Source organism: Malaclemys terrapin, chromosome 2 (genome assembly GCF_027887155.1).
Source record: "Malaclemys terrapin pileata isolate rMalTer1 chromosome 2, rMalTer1.hap1, whole genome shotgun sequence".
Lineage (NCBI taxonomy): Eukaryota > Metazoa > Chordata > Testudines > Emydidae > Malaclemys > Malaclemys terrapin.
In genome coordinates this window covers 96097030-96120800 of record NC_071506.1, presented here as the reverse complement: position 1 = coordinate 96120800, position 23771 = coordinate 96097030, and the positions used below count along the sequence as shown (strand labels likewise).

The 23771-nt window shown below is 37.9% G+C and overlaps 1 protein-coding gene across 4 annotated transcripts in view; it reads left to right on the top strand.

Annotated features, from left to right (window-relative positions):
• RTTN (rotatin) overlaps nucleotides 1-23771 on the top strand; it is a 180885-nt gene that overhangs the window by 78158 nt on the left and 78956 nt on the right. For all 4 annotated transcript variants that reach the window (XM_054020287.1, XM_054020284.1, XM_054020283.1 and 1 more), the window contains 7 exons: nucleotides 535-754; nucleotides 4647-4775; nucleotides 6296-6403; nucleotides 12329-12487; nucleotides 16558-16629; nucleotides 21733-21925; nucleotides 23673-23755. In XM_054020287.1, the coding sequence (XP_053876262.1) occupies nucleotides 535-754; nucleotides 4647-4775; nucleotides 6296-6403; nucleotides 12329-12487; nucleotides 16558-16629; nucleotides 21733-21925; nucleotides 23673-23755 (964 nt within the window). The remainder of the gene's footprint in view (nucleotides 1-534; nucleotides 755-4646; nucleotides 4776-6295; nucleotides 6404-12328; nucleotides 12488-16557; nucleotides 16630-21732; nucleotides 21926-23672; nucleotides 23756-23771) is intronic.

Genomic DNA, 23771 nt, shown 5'->3' with positions numbered 1-23771 from the left:
AAAGGGTGGGGGAGTTACAAAAATCCCTGCTGATCGCCACATTTTGCTTAACAGCTGGGTGCATGGCCTATAACACTGTACCATTTTTATCTGGTAGCCTGGTAGCACTTTAACTACAGGAAATGTCTCTGATACCTTTATCATCTCTAAGACCGAACTTTTTAAAGTGCAACTAGTGAAGGCGGCACTTTTTTCTTCGTCTCATAACAAGGGATCCAGAATTCTGGATTTTTCTTTCCCTCTCTTTGGTGTGTTCCTTAGTATATTACAGGGTTCTTTCTGTATTCATCCCTTTTTTATTTGAGTGAGTGTTCCTACATTTTTCAAATTGAAATTTGGGGCTTTCAGAACTGAAAAACACTTGAAGCTGCAAATGTCAAACTTTGTCCTGCTTTACCATATACAAGAGATTTTGATACCTAGACTTATAGACTACAGGTACAATAAAATGCCATTGGCATTCAATAAAATAATACCGATTAAGTTAATTTTTATACTTCCATCTGATACATTTGCCTTTTGTATTTGGAACAGAAAAGGCTTGGAACTTACTGATTGTTTCCGAACACAGCTGGCTCTGAAACTGCTACAGTGTTTACGGGTAACAGATGCGCCCCACTTTTATGGATTGCCTTCTTTGGAGAGAACGTTACGAGGAATGGTCCATGTCACTGCACATCCAGGCTGGAGTTCATACTCTGCAACAACTGAGCCATTCACAATTTGTATGAAATATTTGACAGGTCTTCTTGAGGTAAGTAACTTATGTTATCACTTGTATTTTGGTGGTAGCAATAATAAAACAAGGTACATATTACTCTTGTGTGTTTTGTTAAATGAAATATGATTATTGGGAAATTTTACTTGGTAATCTTGTGGCACAGTGATTTCAGTGAAAACGGAACAGTGAATGAATTCTGGGTGTGTGTCCGTCATGCAAGTTGCAGGGAAGGAGTATCAAATAAAAAAATATTTAACTTCACCAGTTAGAAATAAAAAAATAACTTATGAGTGGTGGAGTGAAGCAGATCCATTTTGACCAGTTTGAAATTGTATATTTCAGTGCCTTTGTGTTTGATAAGTTCGTCATATTTGATCCTCTACTGGACCTTTTAAGAGGACCTTATGAGGTGTACATGTTGAGTATCACCACTACGTTTTTAAGTGAGCTGCTAAGTTATTTGTGCATGAAGGTTCAGCGTGGTCTTCCCCCTCTGTGCACTTTGGTCTTTACCCTGTTCTAAATGAAATTAATGATAACATTCCTTTGACATAATTATGTAGGATTGATCCCTTTATGAGCTTAGTAAAAGTCTATGCAAAATGTACTCTACATATATAATTTTCAAAGAATCTAATTGGCAAAATCAAAATTAATTTAATCCAAAACAACTCAAGTCTATGCCAAATGAGGACTATTTTCATGCCAAATATCAACTTTCGATGCTCAACTTTTCTGGCTTTAGGGCTGTTCAAAACAAAAGTTGTTTTTATAATGTCCTCACTGCATATTAAGAGGTGGGGTCCTTTATCTGGCTGGAAGGAGAAGGTGAATTACCCTTTTAATTGCATGCACAGAGCTTTTCGGCAGGTTGGTAGGAAGAGGGTTGTTGCCCCCATTAAGGCCCCTCTTCTACGTTCTCCTCTTCCCTCCACTCCCCCCCCCCCCCCCCGGTACAATTACCTGTTCAGGTAAAGAAGCAGGACACAGTACAGCCAGATCGGGTCATGTGGGGAGCGGGGACGACTGCCCCCTCCCCATAACAGCTGACTGAAGATAGGAGTGTAATTACACCCAAGGCAGTTCTGGCAAAGCCGTCTTTAACTTGGACAAAGCTAGCAGCACCCACACTTCCACCTGTGGAAGTGGTTAAAATACCAGACTTTATGGTTACCTGCTGTGGGCATTATGCTAGTCCTGGCTCTTCTCGGAGGTCTGGGAAGGCATTTTCTCTCACCACCAGATTGGCTGAGGTAAGGTGGATTTTTAGCCTCCCCTCTGTGAGTTAGGGCTTGGTAGGGTAGGAAAGGAGGATTAGGCCATTAGGGGTTAATGTCGCAACTCGTTATGTAAGCTTGTGGCAAAATGTCCAGAGCAGGTACTCCATATGGAATGGGTACAATGATCAGGTAAATTGGATTGGTAAAGGATTTAAAGGAAGAATCCTTTAAAGGAGCAGAGAAAGGCGATTTGGGGTGCCTATTACTTATATAGCAGGGAGTCAGCCCCTCCCTTATAGCTCCCTTTTTAACCCCCATACAAGGAGGGGGTGATGGGGTTAAAGTAGTGGGGTCAGTGAGATCTGGATTGGGAAGAGGGAAGCCTGATGGCAGCCCCCAGAGTATATGGAAACACATATAGAATTACCTACACTGTAGTCTTATCTGGTGTGTAATCCCACATATTTAATTAAATTAAAACCATATCCAGTGCCTCCTACTCTTCTTTTGGCATAGCTAGACAGTGGAGAGAGGTTTTTTTCTTCCTATTTTTTTATCTCCAATATGGCAAAAAATAAACTGAAGATTAAACTGTGGAATGTAAATGTTCTGGGTGGACACTAAAACCAATCTGAAGTGACAAGTATTAGTCTAAATTAAAAACAAATCAATCCAATTTGTGTTGCTCTGTTCTTTGTGCCTCTGTTCTCTCATTTTTGTACCTGTTAGTTTCAGACAAGAGTTAAATTATAGGAGGTAAATAAGGCTAGTGATTTTTCAAAATCAGTGTGTCCTTTGTCTATTGGACTGAGTTTTATAATTAAGAAATACAAAAGAGAAAAATCCACAGGATGTCTGCCTGTTGGCAAAAGTTCTTTAGAAATGCAAAAAAAGAAAACCTTGGTAGGTAGGTAAGATAGCGGTAAACTAGGGAAAGCATAGTGGGCTAAAGGAATAATTTCATTGTTTGTAAGCCCCAAACCCTCATTTTCGGGTCCCTTCATTTGTTGTCAGTCTATGGAAATATTTCCTGCTTCTCTCCCCCCCGCCCCCTCCCCAAATAACCCAACTTATCTGTCTTCTAAAATAAAATATTACAGATAATTTAGTACTCTTAAGTAATCTTATAGTAATGTAGAATAGTTGCAAAGCGGAGGAAAACCGTTTGTCTAGATTTTAACTTTGGTCTTCAAACAGGTTATCATAAAGAGTGAAAAAAGAGATACATCAGAAGTTATTCTTTAAGATTCAAATTTTAAACATTGTCGACAGCTTTGATAACTCTCTGAAAAGACTATTCTGATAGAAACATTTTACTTTTAATCTAATTGTCAGCTTCTGAAATAACTGAAGACAGTCAATGAATATCTGGAAGTCCTGCAAACAACTGATTACTATAAATCATGATGTGATCAAACAAAAACATAGAGTTCAACAGCTTATTTAGCAAGTTGGCAAGTTCCTAAAGTGGAAGTAAAATAGTTGGATCCGTTTGATTGATGAAAGTTCAGATGGGAGTCTAGAATCAAAAATGGGACCAAGATTATAGATGGTGTGACGTGATAGAAAGTGGTCATAGGTAACAGCTAGATGAAGGCAACAAGGAACTAATTGCTAACATTTAGGTCCTGTCTGCAGTAAGTTTCATCAATTTCAAGTGAACCAAATATAACAGATAACTTAATAGTGGGTTGGTTTGGGGTTTTTATGGAAGGGGGTGGCTTGAAGGAACAGGCAAATGGGCAAGTTATAATAGCAGTGTTTTTGGTGGAAAATGTTCTTTAGGTGTAATTCTTACACCTGATGGTTACATCAGTTTTGTGACCATATCACTGTTTAGCAGGTTTTGATGTTTAAAATTAAAATTTCCATTTATATCAGTGCAAGTCAAAATAAACTGCCCAATATAAACCCTCTTTCTGTAGTGTAAGTTTTATACAAAGCGCCAACAACTAAACACAAACGTTTTTTTTACAGAAAGCTTCTTGTAATAACCAATTTACTTTTTAGCAAGAAGTACAGCATTATCCGCACCATTCCCTTTTTTTAAGAACCAAGATAGCCATAAATAATTTCTTCATAATATTGGAAAGCTGGCTATCCAACAGACAATTATGAAGAGCTACAAAATATTTTAATTGACTGCCATAACTGAAAAGTTTGTGTGTCTTTATTAGCCATGCAAAAGATGTTTTGTTTTTAAGTTATCCAAAGGGGGTGTTTTAATACAAAATAGTAACTTGGGACATAGGGTTTGTGGCAAGCTGGATATGTGAATTAGTCAAGGCTAAAAATTGAACATGTTTAACAAAACAATACATTGTAATCCCAGGCATACTAATACAAGACTCAGAACAAAAACACCTGATCATGAATAACTGTCACAACCACATAAAAGATCCATTCGGTAACTGGCCCATAGACAAATGAAGGACACTGCACACCTGAATGAGAGCCAAGAGAAGAGCAGGACATTGAACACTGGGGTACAGCCTTATCATAAATGAACCTCTGCCCAAGTAGCTTGTTATACTAGAAATGTAAGGTATTTCTAAAATTGCAGGTAAAGGCTGCTATTTACACTTAGTCATGATTTAAATTAACTGAAGTCTGCAGGACTGTTCGTATTTATCTATGTATTCCTCATAGTAAAGCCACCATGAAATTGTTGTTTTATTTTATTTTTATTTTTTATTTTATTACAGGTCATCTCATCTTTTTATGTTGAATGGGGAGGAAATGCTATGTCCTTCATGGGCAAAGGTGTCACAAAGAGCACAGTACTTTGCTTGCTTCACTTGTCCCATGAAATGATGTCTCAAGCCAAAAATATGGTAAGAGCACTAAAAGCTGCCCTTAGTTTTTCATCTGTGTAATTTAAGCATTGACACATTGTTACTGACAGAGTTCAAACCGACAGTCTAGTTTCTCTTGACTTTAGAGAGCAGAAAATTGAATTTTAACTGATGTTTTTCTTGGAAATGTGATGCTTTAAATTACTGAATTTGAATACTAGAAAATTCTAATATCACTATTTTAAGTGTACCACATATACTAGCTAAGGTCCAATCCTGCTAACCTTACTTACTGAGCAGTATCACTCTGCAAGTAGTCCTTCTGATTTAAGAGGAACTACTTGCAGAATGAGGTACTATTCAAAGGCAAGGATGGAAAATCAGGGCTAAAAGTATGTTGTTTACTTCTAAAATAATTTTGTAATAAGGATAGTGTCTTCAAGATTATTTTAAATAAGGTTACTTCTGGTACTTGGAAACAGTACGGTTGAATAAAAATACCTTGATTTGCCCAACAGTTCTGGAGATAAAGGTTCTTTTAACAGAATGCTGCACAATATTAAAACTTGCTTTTGGTAGTGTTGATGTACAAGATGCTGATTCAAGAAAGTCCTGAAACATGTTCTTAACGTTAAATGTGTGAGTGAGTCCCATTAAATTTAAGACCGTGCTTAAGCTTTGTGGTGTATCAGAGCCTAAATAAACACATTGAGGTTCTGGACTCTTCTATTAAATGTCCTAAGTCTTTGTGCAGATGTAGATAATCTATAAAGTTGCTTAGGTGCTTATGTGAAAAATTAAACTGGCTAAAATGCCTACTAATGAGTATGGTTTGATTTTGTTTAATTAAATCCTTATAATGTAGCCCCCAAATGTGCTTGTGACCATATTCTGTAAATTGCAGTTTTTTAGGGTTAAGAGTAAGGTGGAAGTCATGGTCCTGAGCTTAAACTGGCTAAAAGCAAAGCCAGCATTTTACTATAATCCATTTTGGGAGACTAAAATCCAGAATAGGAATGCTGTCTGTTAAGAATGAAAAAAAATTAGTTCGGGAAGTTCACAATGGGTTCAGATAGCAGATGTTTTTAATTCTGCTACCCTTACTCATGTTGCATAGTATTTTACTCTGGAAATAGCCCCAATAAAATAAAGGAGGCTCCTGGTGAAGTAAAGGACTACACAGTTCAAGAATAGTAAAGTTAGTGTCTTGGATAGCATTTCTCACTTGTGCAGGTAATAGACAGAATTAAGCATTTATTTCTCAGCATTTATTTTTCTCTGTTAATTTAGAAACCATTATACCATATTAAGACAGTAGTCTTGTCTTACAGACAAGTGCATTTTTCATTTTAATTTTGTTTATAATGCAAAAAGTGTTTTATACCACACAGTAATATTGTTAAGCTTTACATTTTGCCTCCAGAATCTTTGTCATACAATATTAATGCTTTGTACTGAAATAAAGAAAAAAAATAGTGTATATAGTTGGAGGGAAGAGGTTATTTGAACAGTTACTGTCTGAAACAAATCCTTTTCATTTTTTTTTTCTTTCTGATCAGGACTGGGTGTCTCTCTGGTTCTTGCCTTACGATAAAAGTGAAGAACAAGTTCCTTCTCGGCTTGGTCTGGCATGGCTAGTTCCATTATGGGTAGATAGAGATCCTGAGGTTAGTGTACTCTGGCATAAAACTGTTGCTCCAAGTTTAAGAAACAAATATATTACAAATCTAAAAATTATGTTTACTATTAAGACTTAAGTAACTTGTCATAATTTTAAATGTGTGTTTCAAAAAAGTATTCTAAAGAGTAATCACTGTTAGAATTTTTCTGTCAAAGCATCTTAAAATGAATCCCTATCCTCTAGGGCTGTCAAGCGATTAAAAAAATTAATCACATGATTAATCGCGCTGTTAATAATAGAATACCATTTATTTAAATATTTTTGGATGTTTTCTACATTTTAAAATATATTGATTTCAATTACAACACAGAATACAAAATGTACAGTGCTCACTTTATATTTATTTTTGATTACAAATATTAGCACTGTAAAAAACAAAATAAATAGTATATTTCAATTCACCTTATACAAGTACTGTACTGCAATCTCTTTATAATGAAAGTTGAACTTACAAATGTAGAATTATGTACAAAAAAAAACTGCATTCAAAAATAAAACAATGTAAAACTTTAAAACCTACAAGTCCACTCAGTGCTACTTCAGCCAATCACTCAGAAAAACAAGTTTGGTTACATTTGCAGGAGATAATGCTGCCCACATCTTGTTTAAAATGTCACCTGAAAGTGAGAACAGGCATTCACCTGGCACTGTTGTAGCCAGCATTGCAAAATATTTATGTGCCAGATACGCTAAAGATTCATATGTCCCTTCATGCTTCAACCACCATTCCAGAAGACATGCGTCCATGCTGATGACGGGTTCTGCTCGATAATGATCCAAAGCAGAGTGGACAAACACATGTTTATTTTCATCATCTGAGTCAGGTGCCACCAGCAGAAGGTTGATTTTCTTTTTTGGTGGTTCGGATTCTGTAGTTTCTGCATCAGAGTGTTGCTTTTCTAAGACTTCTGAAAGCATTCTCCACACCTCGTCCCTCTCGGATTTTGGAAGGCACTTCAGATTCTTAAACCTTGGGTCAAGTGCTTTATCTATCCTTAGAAATCTAACATTGGTACCTTCTTTGTGTTTTGTCAAATCTGCTGTGATTGTGTTCTTAAAATGAACATGTGCTGGATCATAATCCGAGACTGCTATAACATGAATTATATGGCAGAATGCAGGCAAAAAAGAACAGGACACATACAGTTCTCCCCCAAGGAGTTCAGTCACAAATTTAATTAACACATTGTTTTTTTTACGAGCATCATCAGCATGGAAGCATGTTCTCTGGAATGGTGGCCGAAGCATGAAGGGGCATACAAATGTTTAACACATCTGGCACGTAAATACCTTGCAATGCCGGCTACAAAAGTGTCATGCGAACGCCTGTTCTCACTTTCAGGTGATATTGTACATAAGAAGCAGTCAGCAGTATCTCCCGTGAATATAAACAAACTTGTTTGTCTTAACAATTGGCTGAAGAAGAAATAGGACTGAGTGGACTTGTAGGCTTTAAAGTTTTACATTGTTTTGTTTTTGAGTGCAGTTATGTAACCAAAAAAAAATCTACATGTGTAAGTTGCACTTTCATGATAAAGAGATTGCACTACAGTACTTGTATGAGGTGAATTGAAAAATATTTTCTTTTGTTTTATTTTTACAGTGCAAATATTTGTAATAAAAATAATATAAAGTGAGCACTGTACACTTTGTATTCTGTGTTTTAATAGAAATCAATATATTGAAAATATGGAAAAACATCCAAAAAGATTTAATAAATTGCAATTGGTATTCTATTGTTTAACAGTGCAATTAACTGTGATTAATCGTCAGCCCTACTATTCTCATTTCTCTGCCTCCCCTCACCTTCCATTCTTTTCCTGATAATCCAGGATAGTTGTTCCTGGGGCCTTTGTATGGAAGAGATTTGTTTGCATTAGTTTAACTAGGGAGAAACATTTTTTAAATGCTCTTTTAAAAAAGTTGTTTGCAGTGCTGTTGTAGCTGTTGGTCCCAGGATATTAGAGAGACAAGGTGGATGATGTAATATGTGCTATTGGACCATCTTCTGCTCATGAAAGAGACAAGCTTTCAAGCTTACACAGAGCTCTGCTTCAAGTCTGGGAATGTTATTCAGAGCATGGCTACACTTTCAGATGTAGAGCGCTTTGAGTTAAACCAGCCATCATAGAGCGCAGTAGGGAAAGCGCTGCAGTCTGTCCACACTGACAGCTTCAAGCGCACTGGCGTGGCCACATTTGCTGCACTTGCAGCGGCATTGGGAGCGGTGCATTATGGGCAGCTATCCCAGCATGCAAGTGACTGCAATTTGCTTTTCAAATGGGAAGGGTGGGGTGGAGTGTGACAGGGAGTGTGTTATGTGTATGTGGGGGGAGAGAGTGGGTTTCTGGGGGCTGAGAGCGTGTCATCCTGCTGTCTTGTAAGTTCAGACAGCAGCAGACCCCTCCCTCCTCTCCCCCCATCCATCTCTCTCTCTCTCTCTCTCTCACACACTCACACACACACACTCACACACACACACACACACACACACATACACAGCATTCCACACTAATGGTTGCTTTGTCTCGGGGCAGATAAGCATCCGGTTGTCAGAAACGGAGCTTTCAAAGAGCATATCCGCATTCCTGCTGCAATTCAAAGACAAGAGTGGCCACTTGACTTAAGGGGATTATGGGACGTTACCGGAGGCCAATCAGAGCGCAGTAATGCAACTCCCCATTTACACTGGTGCTGCAGTGCTCCAGCGGGGGCACATCAAACGTTATTCCACTCGCCGAGGTGGAGTACCAGCAGTGCTGTAGCCGCGGAGTCAGAGCGCTCTACGTGCCTTGCCAGTGTGGACGGATAGTGAGCTAGTGCACCCGGGGCTCCTTTATTGCGCTGTAACTCGCAAGGGTAGCCAAGCCCTAAGTGTCACAACTAAATACAAGAGTGGAACCAATAAGGAATTAACATATGTTGCAAGAGACCATTTGAAGTGGTCAATTAACTTCTGCAGTCCTAGGACGAAGGTGGATTTGTGAGTTGCAGATTGTTGTAATGCGCCATAAATCCAGTCTTTATTAAGTCCATGATTTTTGGTGTCTAGCAGCGTTATGAATTTAAGTTCCCAGGCTTGTGTTTTGAAGGTGTGCAGGTTTCCTTTGAGAACAAGGACTGAGCGGTCAGATATGGAGTGGAAAGTGTTCTCCCAAGGTGATACAGTGTTTCTGTCTTTTATCATTTTTCTGTGAGAGTGCATTCAAGAGCATAGTGATTGTCTTGTTTCACCCACATAGTTGTTCTTGTGGCAATTAGTGCACTGGATGAGGTACACCACATGTTGTGATAGGCATGTGTAGGACTCATGGATCTTGAAAGGTGCGTTGGAGGGGTATTGATCATTGTAGCATGGGAGATGATATGTCTGCAGGTTTTGCGTCTATTTTTATGGCAGGGTCTGATGCCACCTTGAGTTGGTGAATCCTGAGCTGCGGGGAGCTTGCTTCTGATGTTGAGTTTGGAGAGATTGTTTGAAGGCCAGAAGAGAGGATCGGGAAAGATTTCTTTCAGAAAGTGGTATCCATCAAGTATGGGTTGTAATTGTTTAAGGATAACCTATATGGGCTTCAGGGTGGGGTGGTATGTGACAACTAGGGACGTTCAGTCAGAAGTTTTTTGTTTGTCTTTCGTTTTTCCTGTGTTGAAGTAGGTTCTCTCAGAATATTTGGATGGCCCATTTCATGATGGTGTCCTTGGTTAGTAAAGGCAGTTTTAAGTGTGTTAAGTTGTGTATCCTGGGTTTTCTTCTTGGAGCATATTTCTGTGGTATCTGAGTGCCTGACTGTAGGTAACTGATTTCTTTGGGTGGTTACTAAATCTGTGAAGGTAAGAGGGGTGATCCATGAGTTTCTTGGTATACTTCCATTGTTGAAGTTGATCATAGTGTCCAGGAAGTTCATGTTGGTGTGGGACTGTTTTAGAGAGAATTTGATGGATGAGTGGTGGTGGTTGAAGTTGTGGTGGAAATCTATGAGGGAGTTTAGGATGTCTTCCCAGAGGATGCCAATATCATTGATGTGTCTCCGGTATATCATTGGTTTTGTGGTGCATTTGACCAGATACTTTTCTTCACGGTGGCCCATTGGGAAGTCATTCTAGTACCTGTGGCTGATTTAAAAAAAAAAAAAAAAACACTGTGTCACCTCTGGGCAAACACTTCTTACAAAATAATCACTCCATACCGGTCTTTGTCTTCAAAGGAAACCTTCACTACATCTTCATAAGACAAGACTGGGAACTTAAACTGATAACTCTGCTAGACACCAAAAATCATGGACTTAATAAAGACTGGATTTATGGCTTGTTACAACAATCTGCAATCCACTGACCTTCCTTTGTCCAGCTACTGTAGAGGTGTTAACTGCCCACTGAATGGTCTCTTACAATATGAGTTAACTCCTTATTGGTTTCATCTTTGTATTTAGCTATGACATTGATTACCTTCCCCAGACCTGAGAAAGAGCTCTGCATAAACTTGAAAGCTTGTCTCTTTCATCAACAGAAGTTGGTCCAATAAAAGATATTACCTCAGCCACCTTGTCTCTACTTAAAAAAAAGTTCCTATTAACATGACTTTCACAAAAATGTAAAGCAAATATGCTCAGACCCAAACTATCAAGAACATTTTATTTAAAACTGATTATCTGGAACTTTACATATACAATTCCAGGACAGGCTCACTCTGAAAAGTAACTAGATAATGCCGCCATCTTACTCATCATATCTGCTTTCTATGTGTATTCAGTCCTATTGCCTTATTTTAGCAACTATCTTTGGTTTGATCTTTAGTGGCAGTTAGATGACACTATGATGGTGGGCACCAGAGATGAATCTAAATAGAAAATTTGGGGCTTGCTGACTTTTTTTCACAAAATGTTACGACCACATTGACGAGAGGACTATCTGAGGGGGTATTTCGTATTTTACAGTTTGGGTAACAAGGTGTTCATGAACAACTCACTATCCATATTTAGTCAGGGATACAGTCATAGTAACCCACTTACAAAAACAGTGTATAAACAGCTTTGATCAGCCAGGTTTCAAGTCTAGTTTAAACACTGGTGCCATTTACAATTAAAAAGAATATTCAGGTGTTCTTCTTTCATATGACATTTTTAAGATGTTTGTAGGCTTCAGATAAGGCATCTGCATCCATTTTCATACTGAGCAGTTAATATTAAATGGTGAATGCTGTGCAATTTTGTTTATACTTGTTAATGAAAATATATATACAATAAAATGCTCCTTTTATATAGTGCAGGGATCGGCAACTTTTGGCACACAGCTCTCCAGGGTAAGCACCCTGGCGGGCTGGGCCGACTTGTTTACCTGCCGCGTCTGCAGGTTCGGCCGATTGCGGCTCCCACTGGCCGCAGTTCGCCGTCCCAGGCCAATGGGGGCAGTAGAAAGTGGCGCGGGCTGAGGGATGTGCTGGCTGCCGCTTCCCACCGCCCCCATTGGCCTGGAGCGGCCAACCACGACCAGTGGGAGCTGCGATCGGCCAAACCTATGGATGTGGCAGGTAAACAAACCAGCCCGGGCCGCCAGGGTGCTTACCCTGGTGAGCCGCGTGCCGAAGGTTGCCAATCCCTGATATAGTGTTACAAAAATAGAGGTGTGCACAACCCTGAGATCACTTAAAGATGTTCACATATGTTTTTAACTTTCTAGACATGCCTGATCGTTTGTTAGATGGAGAGAATTATCTCATCCAAATACTGAAAGCTATGTTGTTGGTCTTTTATATGCTCTTCTATGATAATACAAGTAATTCAATAGTAGCTGTTCAAGAGAATTTAGAGATAATGACGACTGCATGCTTTATTATAAAGGTTTCAGAATGAACTATGAAATATTAACATTTCATACAATGAAATGCAGGTTCTTTCTTGCTAAAATGTTCCAGGTAAGGTTCACCTCCCTTGGAATTGGATCAGCTCTTACATCTCTTGAATTAGGATGCATTGCTTTAGCAGACAGCTGTCAGAACATTTCAGGAGGGTTATGGGGAACAGTGATAAACATTCTTCTGGACCAATCGGAATGTAGCATGGTACGCAGAGAGGTATGTCTTTGTCCTCCTATTGGCCATGAATACACATTTCTCTTATGAATGTATCTTCAGGGGAAAAAATAGTACAAGATGCTTCCTTTGTAAGCTGTTACTGAGAGGAAAGCTTCCAAGACTTTATCTCAGGTGGCACAACATTCCTGCTGCCTTGTAAGTTAAATGCTACCTAATGAAAATACATCTTTTTCTTGTCTTGTCTTAGCATTCGCTTGAAAAGCACCGGAGACATGACTACTAATGTAAAGCAGAAGTAATTTGTTTCAGTGATATGCTAGTCTCAGTGGGGTCATAAAAATAATGAGTTGCATACAAAGACATTGTCTGCTGTTACTTTCTTTAACCTTATAAGAATAATCTCTAACCATTCTTGCTATACATTTTTATAGCATCTTGAAGTCTAGACTGCAAATGGTTTTAAGTTCATTTTGATATGGTATGTAATTCAGAGGCTTTTCTTGTCTGCTTTTCTCCATGTTAAAAGAAATTAAAGGTTGGGTTCACTTTATGCTCATTACTTAACTTTGCACATTAAACTGTGTATTTTTCTTTTATTAAACAGAAAAGTGTATCAAAATATTTATTGGTAATAAGTGACACATGTGCTACAGATTATAAATTAGAATCTTAATCCTCTGCGGTTAGAGACCACTTTCACATTGGTAGCTAACACCACAGCACTGTGTAAAATAAGCTGTTACGTTATACGTACAATTTGTATTTATTATTCAGTAGCTGCTTACTTAATTTAAATAGTTTTAAAAAGGACTCTAGAGGTCTGTCTTTTCACGTTATTCAATGGGTGGTTTGTAAGCAACAAAAACTGCAAGGTGATGACTAGTAGTTTGTCTATTGCTAGCTAAGGACACCATGATACTCAGATATAAAGCACAAAGTTATGTATGCTTTCAAAACCAGTGTATGCTACTGGTCTTTGTTGCAACTTCTGTTAAATTCTGGAATATGCTCAAATTTTATTTATACGTTGATACTTTAAGGTTGATGCATGAGTCATGGAGAAGCATCAGAGGTTTATTTTGTCCAGCGTAACAGTATATTTAATACCTTAAGCAATGAAGCATCTCACCTTAAATAGAAAATTCTTATTTCTTGTTTGTTGATAAACCATTCTCAGGATACCTCTCAGAGACTGGGAGAAAGCTTTATGAACAGTTCAGCAATGGAGCTGTCAGAGTGCATCCCTAGACAGATGTTTGTCCAACCTGTGCTTAAAAACATCCATTGATGAGGATTCCACAGCCTCCTTGGAAGCCTATTCCAGGACTTAACTTTCTAATTAAAAGAGTAGTTTTCCCTAATATCTAACCTAAATCTCCCTTGCTGCAGATTAAGTTCATTATTTCTAGTCCTGCCTTTTAGTGGATATGGAGAACAATGGATCACCATCCTCTTTATAACAACCTTTAACATATTTGAAGACTGTTATAAGGTCGTCCCCCCCTTCAGTCTTCTTTTCTCAAGACTAAGCATGCCTCGTTTCTTAACCTTTCCTATAGGCCATGTTTTCTAAACCTCTTATAATTTTTGTTGCTCTCCCGTGGAGAATTTGGAGATAGAGTCCACATCATTTTTAAAGGGTAGAACCCCAAACTGGACATAGTACTCCAGCTGAGGCCTCCCCAGTGCTAAGTAGAGAGGACAGTTATCTCCCGGATATTATGCACAACACTGTTGTTATTATTCTGGAGTATATTATTACCCTTTTTCACTACTGTGTCACATTGTTGGCTGATATTCAATTTGTGATTCATTACAACTCCCAGGTCTTTTTCTGCAGTATTACCACCTAAGCCAGTTATTCCCCATTGTGTGTAGATGGGAATTTGATTTTCCCTTCCTAAGTGTAGTACTTTTGCACTTGTCTTTATTGAATTTCATCTTGTTGATTTCAGATCAGTTCTCTAATTTGTCAAGGTCATTTTGAATTCTTATCCTATCCTCCAAAGTGCTTGCAACCCCTCTGAGCTTGGTGTCATCCACAAATTTGATGTCTACTCTCCACTCCATTATCCATTCATTAATGAAAATATTGAATAGTACTAGACCCAATACTAACCCCTGTGGGACACTGTTAGATACGCCCTCCATTTGGTAGTGAATCATCGATAACTACTCTTGAGTATGGTCTGTCAACCAATTTTACGCTCATCTTATAATCATTTCATCTTGATCATATTTCTCTGATTTGCTCATGAAAATATCATCATGTGGGACTGTGTCAAAAGCCAAATCAAGATGTATCCTGTCTACTGCTTACCCCTATCCCTTCAGCCGTAACCCTGTCAAAGAAGGAAATTAGGCTGGTTTGCCATGATTTCTTTTTGACAAATCCATGCTGGCTATTCCTTGTAACCCTACTATCCTCTTGGCCCTTACAAATTGATAGTTTAATATTTTGTTCCAGTTTCTTTCCAGATATAAAAGTTAGACTGATCTATAATGTCTGGTTGTCTTTGTTCCCCTTTTTTGAAGATAGGTGCTATGTTTGTCCTTCTCCAGTCCTCTTGGACCTCACCGACCTCCATGAATTCTCAAAAATAAATTTACTAATGGTTCTGCTAGTCCCTTAAATATCCTGGGATGAATTCCATCAGGGCTTGCTGTCTTGATTACATCTAACTTACCTAAATATACTTTCACCTGTTCTTTCCCTATTTTGGCTTGTGTTTCTTTCCCCTTACTGTTAATATTAATTGTGTTGAGCATCTGGTCAGCATTAACATTTTTAGTGAAGGCTGAAGCAAAATAGGCATTAAGAAATTCAGCCTTCTTGAAATGAAGCTATAGGTTTGTTCTGATATCTCAACTCAGAGCTAGACGAACACTGATCTAAATGGGGGTGAATCTGAGAACCATTTATGAATTTAATGTAACACACTTCTCAATTTAAAATGAAATAGGAATTTTCCTTCTCTGTTTTCCTTATAGCCATAATAAAGTTTTGAACGGCATGAGGCACCTTCTAGTGAAAAATAGAGCTAGGAATGTTCAGCCAATCGTTTATATTTTTAATTGTGTTGAAAGAGTTTAAAATAACATCTGTAAATGTCTTTTCAGTTTGCTTCAATGACCACAGTGCAACCAAGATGTAGTTAGATTCAAGCTTTATAATTGAGTTTTAAGACATTAAAAAACAGTTCAGCTAAACATTTACTTAACAAATTACCTATTCCAAGTAAAACCACTTGTAAGCATTGCTGCACGAAAAAAGCTTTAGGAGAGTTTAAACCTCTCATATTGTAAAACGTAATGCCCACGTCATCCTAATGCTGTTGGGATCGTCTTTTATTGTATTTTGTAAAATGATTCAATGACACTAGATAGAATAATTTCACATTTTATCATTGAACCCATTGTTAAAAATATCCCCTAGATATTTAAAGGGGAAAACTTAAGTGGCATTGGCCCTGTGTTGTTTGTGTGGCAGCATGTGTTTGGTGCTGCACAAATAAAGAAAGACACTGTCCTGCACCAATGATCTTACAATTTAAACAAAAATAGTCAAGCACATAATGGACTGAGGGTCATTGTTGAAGGACTTTGCTGAAGTGCAGTGTCTTAGAAAGAGTCAACTTGAAATCTACCCATTTTTAAGTTTGAAGTAGTCTCAGTTACTACTCCTTCCCCAGACTTACTCTGCCTTTTTGATGTGTTTAAAATCACATTTCTCTGTTCTTTTAAAATATTTTTATATTTACTGCTGCTCTGTAAAATCCACACCAACATTATACTGGGAAAACAATAAACTGCTGTATAAAGTGCTTTCAGTTTCACAAAGTGAAGGTTTTTTTTCTCTCTCAAATATTTTTGTTATAGTAGTTGTAGGTGTTTGTGATTTTTAAGTTGACTGTGTCCCTTTTAAACTTTCTAGAAGCTTGAAATTTGAAACAGCCTCAGGAATATTTAAGTCAGCAGGGTGACTTCCTGATTAACATATCAATTTGACCTGTGCTTTTGCTTTTAGAGTGCTGTTGGATCTGGTTACTTTGCTTTGTTTAGCTGCTGCAGCAAGATGGCAGTATCGATGCTTTCATTTCTTTTTTTAGGCTGCTTTTATTCTTCAGAATCTTCTTGTAATCCCAATGCCAACTGAAGAACTGAAAGATTGTGCTTGGCAGGTGAGTGACAACATTTTAGTAAGAAAAGTCCATGTGGTAGAAGTAGATTTAATTGAAATTAAAACAATTTTGTATCCTCAGATATTTATTGCATGTAAGTATAAGTGAAAGAAATCATTCTGTGTAGCTGTTAGAACTGACTCAGGTGTTTTTCAAAGAGAAAAATATGAATATTCCTATTCTTTTCATGTTTTCAGTTAGAGTTGGAGAGAAAAAATATCCTTTTGTTTAACTATATGGAATGCAATATACAAAGTGCAGCTGATAGTCTCCATTTATATTAGTGATATTACATAACATGAGTAATTCAGATTCCTTGAGACATATTAGTAATTTGTTTTGACCAAACTCAGAATAAGATTAAAAAAAAAGACCTCTTTGGGCATATATTTTAATACATTATAAAACATCTTAAAAGTATCAATAGATGGAAACAGTCATCATTCCCTTCCCCCTCCCCCCCCCTCCAAAATGGTGAGGATCATGCTGTATAAATAACCTTGGTCGCTCTTTTAAAATTTAAAATATCAAGAGCCTCTGTGCATTCCCGCTTGTGGGATATGGTATGCCTGGTGTTGAGATGTGGAACTGCCTTGAAAAGCCATGTTCATTAGTGGGTGCACAAGAGGCCTTGTATGAGGGTAATGACCTTTCCCTATTCTGTCTGAGGGAGTGCACCCTTCAACCACCTCAGTTCTTTGCCATCAGCACAGAGAGTGAGCAGATCTCATCTTTGTGTTCTCAGACTAGACCTTCCCTTATCCTAGGGTAAGATTTTCTTGTAAACATTTAGCGTGGCACAATGTAAAGTTCTTCCCTTGTCCCAGGAGTCTTTAGTCCCTTAAAATTTTGAGCCCAGAACTACATAAGGACTTCAAGAGGTACATTTCCTACCTGGTGATCATATCAAAAAGACACCCACATTCAGCACCTTCTGTGGCTGGGTGAGACCTACTTGGAAAGTCAGTATGCAGTTTATATGCCTTTGCTTGCTGTGCCATGAGAGAGAGAGAGAGAGAGATGCTTGAGGCTTCAGTCCCATCTTGTTCTCAATGTATATAGCCTGGTACTCTGACGGGCTCATTGAGGATGCAGAGACCAGCCTCTGTGCCAGCATCATATTACACCCGACCCAAGATACACTTTCCACTTTTTCTTCAGTGCTGCTTTCTGTCACTGGCTTGAAACCAGAATCTCTTTGACTGACTTATATTTGGAGCAAAGCCCTTACACGGCTAAATCTAAAGCAGAATCAAAGAACAAACCAGGATTGCCTATTAAGTTCTCAATAGCCTTGGAGATACTGGAGAAGTGCCCATCTGAGCACCTACTCCTTATTTTGAACCATTAGCCTTAGCACCAGTTCTGTACCTGTCTGGCACTGACTCCTCTGTCGCAACACCAAAAGCCTGCTCAGGACCCATTTGGAAAAAAAGAAGAGGAGAAAGCATATGGCCCCACAAGAGAGGCAAAAACAGAATACAAAAGAGGAAGTGCCATTTCTCTCTTCTTCTGTACTCTGACCCACAAGTGCTTTGTAGACATAGACTGCGGTGCTGTTGCCTCTTCTCCACACTCCTCCAGAGCAGGATGTCATGACACCAATTTAACTTGGACCTCTCAAAAGTTTAGATTCTGCTAACACCTTTGATTTCTCTGTTTTGAGAATCCCCTGACTGAAACACAGGACACCAAACCTTTTCCCTTACCTCAAATCCACACATCGTAATACGGAGGCCCTCTTCAGTTACTCATGTAGCCATATGTGCAGCATTTCTCTTTTGGAAGTTGCGAGAAAAACATCAGCACCGGTGCTAATAACTTGTACACTCTGTTGGCACCAATGCCCTCATCAGCACCTGTCTCTCATTCTGCATAACCAGAGCCTTCCTTGTCTGCATCAGTCCCCCAGATCTGCTGGAAATTCTGCCTATATCTCAGGAATGGAATTGAAACTCTATCAGAGGTACCCTACAAGACTCCTTTGGAGGCACATACAGATGGCACCTCACAAGAGGGTCAACAAGTATTGAGGAGAACATTCCTCTCTCTTATCTGTGGAGGCCAGAATATAGTGTATCCAAAACCAAATCCACTTCATTTCGCTACTGCTTGTAGGGGAGGAGAACATGAAGGTAGACTCTCAAATCTGGCTCTTGTTTTAGTCTTTGTACAGGACAGTTAAATTTAGCTGATGTACTTTTAGGCCTGGTCTACACTAAAAAGTTAGGTTGACCCAGCTACATCACTCAGGGTTGTGAAAAAATCTACATTCCTGAGCAACATAATTAAGCTGATCTAACCCCCAGTGTAGGCAGATCTAGCTTCATGGAAGAGGTCTTCTGTCTACCTAGTTACCTCCTCTCGAGGAGGTGGATTACCTATGCCAAGGGAAGCACCCCTCCCATTGGCATAGGTAGTATTTACACTGAAGAGCTACAGCTGCAGCATTTCAAGTATAGACAAGCTCTTAGTTGAGAATTATAATATAAAGACATTTGTCACTTAAGTATTCATGCTGAAAGATATTATCAAACAAGATTTCAAGGTAACTGGTTGATTTAATACAGTAGAGAATCAAGTCACCAATTTAAAATGTAAAATTATTACCAGGATTAAACTTTGTACTGGAAAAAAATATAACTTCCTCCCCTCCTTGGTGTCAAGCGTAAGGTGATTTATCTGTAAACCATCTAACACAAGAAAGTTCAAAAGAAAAACTGACAAAAAGAACATGGAGAATAGTAAGGAAAAGTGTTATAGGCATGCAGTGCATTAAGATTTTTATCCCTGAGGCAAACATTTAAAAGGTTGTTAATAGAGAGTGCAGCCCAGATTTTGGATGTTAATGTTTATTGCATAGTTAGTGTAGTTATTTTTCTTGATGGCAGCAAGCTCTGTGTCTCCCACGTCTTTAAAATGGCATAGCAAACTTTTGCCATCGGTAAAAATCAACCCATATAATTTGATGTTATTGGATCACAACACAGTATGTTATCTCAAGGTTGTTGAAGTCAGAGCATGCTGTGAACATAATTGGTGAAAGACTTCAGTGCTTTTTAGCACACCCCTGTGGCCATGAAGTGCTTGGCACAGGATTTTTAAACTGGCATAGACATCTCTGGATATCAAAACTTGAACTCAATGTCATCACATTTATTGTCTGTAAAATTCCCTGATTATGCAGAAGTTGTGGTTGATATAATCAATGCATAGTGCTGATAGCTCTGTGCATATGGAGTGCAACCCTGTAACTCATTGTTAACAATTTACACAAAACACAGACGTATTTGTTGAAGTAACTGTTGCATTCTTATTGTGTTTCAATTGGTGCAAAAGGCAAATGTTGATTATTTGCACTGTTATGTATTGGGGGAGGGATAGCTCAGTGGTTTGAGTATTAGCTACTAAACCCAGGGTTGTGAGTTCAATCCTTGAGGGGACCACTTAGGGATCTGGGGCAAAATCAGTACTTGGTCCTGCTAGTGAAGGTGGGAGGCTGGACTTGATGACCTTTCAGGGTCCCTTCCAGTTCTATGAGATAGATGCTACATTACGCACACTGAAAAGAAAAAAAGGTACTGCTGTGTTATCACTCAGAATAACTTTATAACCCAGAGTACACTTTGTCCTTCTAGTTTGTTACCCACTTGTTTTTCTTCCAGCTAAGCTTAAATTCTGCAGAAATTGATACATTAGGGCCTGATTTGAGGCCCATTGATGCTGACAGGAGTCTTTACATTGACTTAAATGGGCTATGGATCAACTTCCATGCCCTTCATATGCCAAAGAAAGCTACCACCAATGACAAGTTGTTTTCTTTCAAGGAATTTTTACACTAGTTTCTCTTAAATCAGTGTGAACTGCTATTAGGACTTCTTTTCAGAGTAAGCTTTTCTTGTAATGTGCTTTGAACGTTACTCAGTGTGAGTTCCATTGTCAAGTAATTCTTAATTATTGTTTACAGTCAGTTCGATTTAGGTCTAGTGAAATCTAGCTGAATGAATGTTAAGTTCATTGCATATCATGTTGGGAAAATATTTTTAATCTAAGAAGTCATTATAATAGTCTTAGATTGCAAACCGTCCTGTTAAGTCTTTCTCTAAAGGTGTAACACAAGTCTTCAGATTTATTTGTTTCTAAATTCACTGCCTAAAAATGAATGCTTTAGAAACTTCTTGTCTTTAAAATCATACCCTATCCTTCCTTGTATTTATTTAGCTGTGTCAGATTTTCTCTTACTGTTCAGTATATTTTATTTTCTAAATAGGTTTATATTTCTTATTGGATTGGAATGAATGGATACATCTTAGTGTTTCTGTAGCTTCAAACAGTATCTAATTTGTTCTGGATACTTATGTTTAGGGGCAAAGAAATTAAGTATATTAGAATGCTGTGAAGGTGCAATGTCCTTTAGTGGATCTGCCGTCACCCCCAAACTCTTAATATTATTTTTATTGTTGTTAAAAGTATGGAACTTTCTGGGCAAAAAGTATGATGTGCATTGTAATGTATGCCCTCTCAGCACATGCTTTAGCAGCAGCATCTATTGGCTTCTGAGCCAAGATTTCTAAGATTCCTTAAGTTATTTTAGCAACTTTAGCTTTGCTCAAAGCTGCTCCTTTTCCCCCTTTGAAATAAACTGTCAGTTGCTATTCATGAATAGAATTAAATGAGAAATTATAACAACTTTCTAGAGGCAAATTGTAAAGCTTTCTTGATGATCTATATAGGAGCAAGCACAGACTGAAATTCATACTCTGATATTATAATTAGCCACCAGAAGTCTAGTTGTTTAAATGTTAAGTTATTTTCAAACAACCAGTTTTTTTAAAAAATTGACTACTTGTGATTTACCAAAAAAAGGCCTAAAACTGCATTCATTTGTAATGAATGCTTAAAACCCATATAATGTGTGACTGAACATGTTGCCTTGATACAGAACAAGTTTGCTTATTTTAGTTAAATATAATTTATATGGTGAGACTTTTCTTCATACAGACTGTATAGTAAAGTTTTGGGCTTTGTTTCCCCCACAGGAAGTATGTTTTGTAATCTAGATTCCTGTAAAGAAATACATTTTGATTACCCTTGTTTCCTCAGGGGCCGTGTGTACATGATGAAGAGTCTGGTCTGTCTCATATAGGAAAACCTGCCCTTCAGGCTCTATTATATCATTGCCACTTCTATGAACATTTGAATAAGATGGTGAATCACTGTTACTTAGGTCGATACACATTTGATTTGAATTGTTCTGTGGGAGACAGCCTCATGGCAGAAAAAAATAGCATAAATGGTAAGTGACATTATTTATAACTTCAATGGTATGTTTTTAAGCCAAATGCTCTTCTAGCTTGGAATTCATCTGTAGGTGTTTTTACAGAACGTGTTTATTCATTGCAACTGTCTTTTTAAATTGAATGTATACTTAATTCTTTAAGTTGTGTGTGTTATAAAGTTAGAATTGTTGGTCTCTTAAAGGTGTAAGAATTAAAATTTCAGTTCATCTACTCCAGTATCCTAGAGACAATTACGTATTTTGTATATGTGTTCATAGAAGTTATAGATGGAAAATACCTGTTAGATTATCCAGTCCATCTTCTTGCAAAAAGTAAAAATGATGGGAAAATACTTAAATTAATTTAACTTTTAAGAGGTGTGACTTTGCAGTACAATAGCAATGAGAAAGCTCAGGGAGGCATTGAATATGTGGCCTGTTCTTAAAAGTGAAGCGGCCTTCATAGCCTCTTGAGAAGACACAACTCCACAAGGGCTCTTAACAGAATGGTTCTATTCAGACTTACTCTGATATATGACATAGCAAGGAATGTTGTGTGGTGAATATAGGATATTATTTGGCACCTATGGAAGTAAATTCTCTTTGTCCTCAGAGGGTGAATGATTGAACTCATACTGATGCAAGACAGAAGAGGAGAGTTAGCTATGACTCCATATATAGGTTGTCCAAAACCATTTTGTTTGTTTGATATAGTAATTTTTTTACTACAGCATTGCACAGACTCAGAATTCATGTCTAGGATCTCAGCAGTGAAATGATTGTACATCACCTTGAAATTACTACTCCTTGAGTTAATTTCCAGCAGGACAACACCCTTACCTGTGTCTTAAATTAATGTACTTAGAGCTGCTCTATACCACAGAAAGGTGCTCTTCAATCGGAAACAAAGTTTTGAAAAATCTGTCTACAGTCATTTTAGGATCATTGTTGTCTTACACTTCCTCACAACATTTCTTTTTCATTTCTCACAATAGGTTCTTCTTGGCTTATCCTATCTAGATTTCCTTAAGCTAGTCTATTAATTTCTTAGTGTTTGATGTATTTTCCTTACTTACACTCTACAGTGTTTTGAAAGAAGTTCACCCAAGGTGCAAAATATCTATTTCTAAGGGAAGAAAACAAACCAAAACCTATCTTGAACACTTACTGGATTTTTACTGCTGGAATTTTTAGTATTTTGTATATGTAATCATACAGTCTTGTGCTGTACAAAGCTAGGCAGAATTGGGTTTGGTAATTATTTTCATGGGAGATCTCAAAGGAAAGCCTACTGTAGTACCATACAGTGTATTGTTGGTGACCTAGTATGTGGCACTTTTCATTCTCTGCCCACCTTTCCTCTCTTTTCTGGAATCCTACTGGATATTGGGGATTTGGAGAAGTGGTAGAGGGAACTGAGGTGGTTGGAGCACCAGGACCAGTTTTAGAGCTCCACCCTTAGAATATTGGCTTACACCAAGGGAAGGGGTTAAGAGGAGCTCATGTGCACCTCTGTGGCCACTGCTAATAAAAGTTCTACTGTCTGAGCTGCCCCCAGCTGGCACATTCCCTAAGTGGGAATATGCAGATCCTGTCTCAAAGAACTCCTGTTACAAGTAAGTAACCTTCATTTGTTTAGTAACTTTATTTTCTTGGTTGATTATACCCACCTTCCTTTCCATGCTTTCTCTACCTTTTCGACCATAAAAATAAAATCTTAAAACAGCTAATTTTTTAACTATTCTATTATTTCCTTTTTCTGCAGATTTTGATGACTCTATTCATCTTTGGAGAGTTCCATCCAGTCAAAGCCAATCTCCAAGTTCTCAGTCAACATCTGATACTATGGTAAATGCCGTAGTAT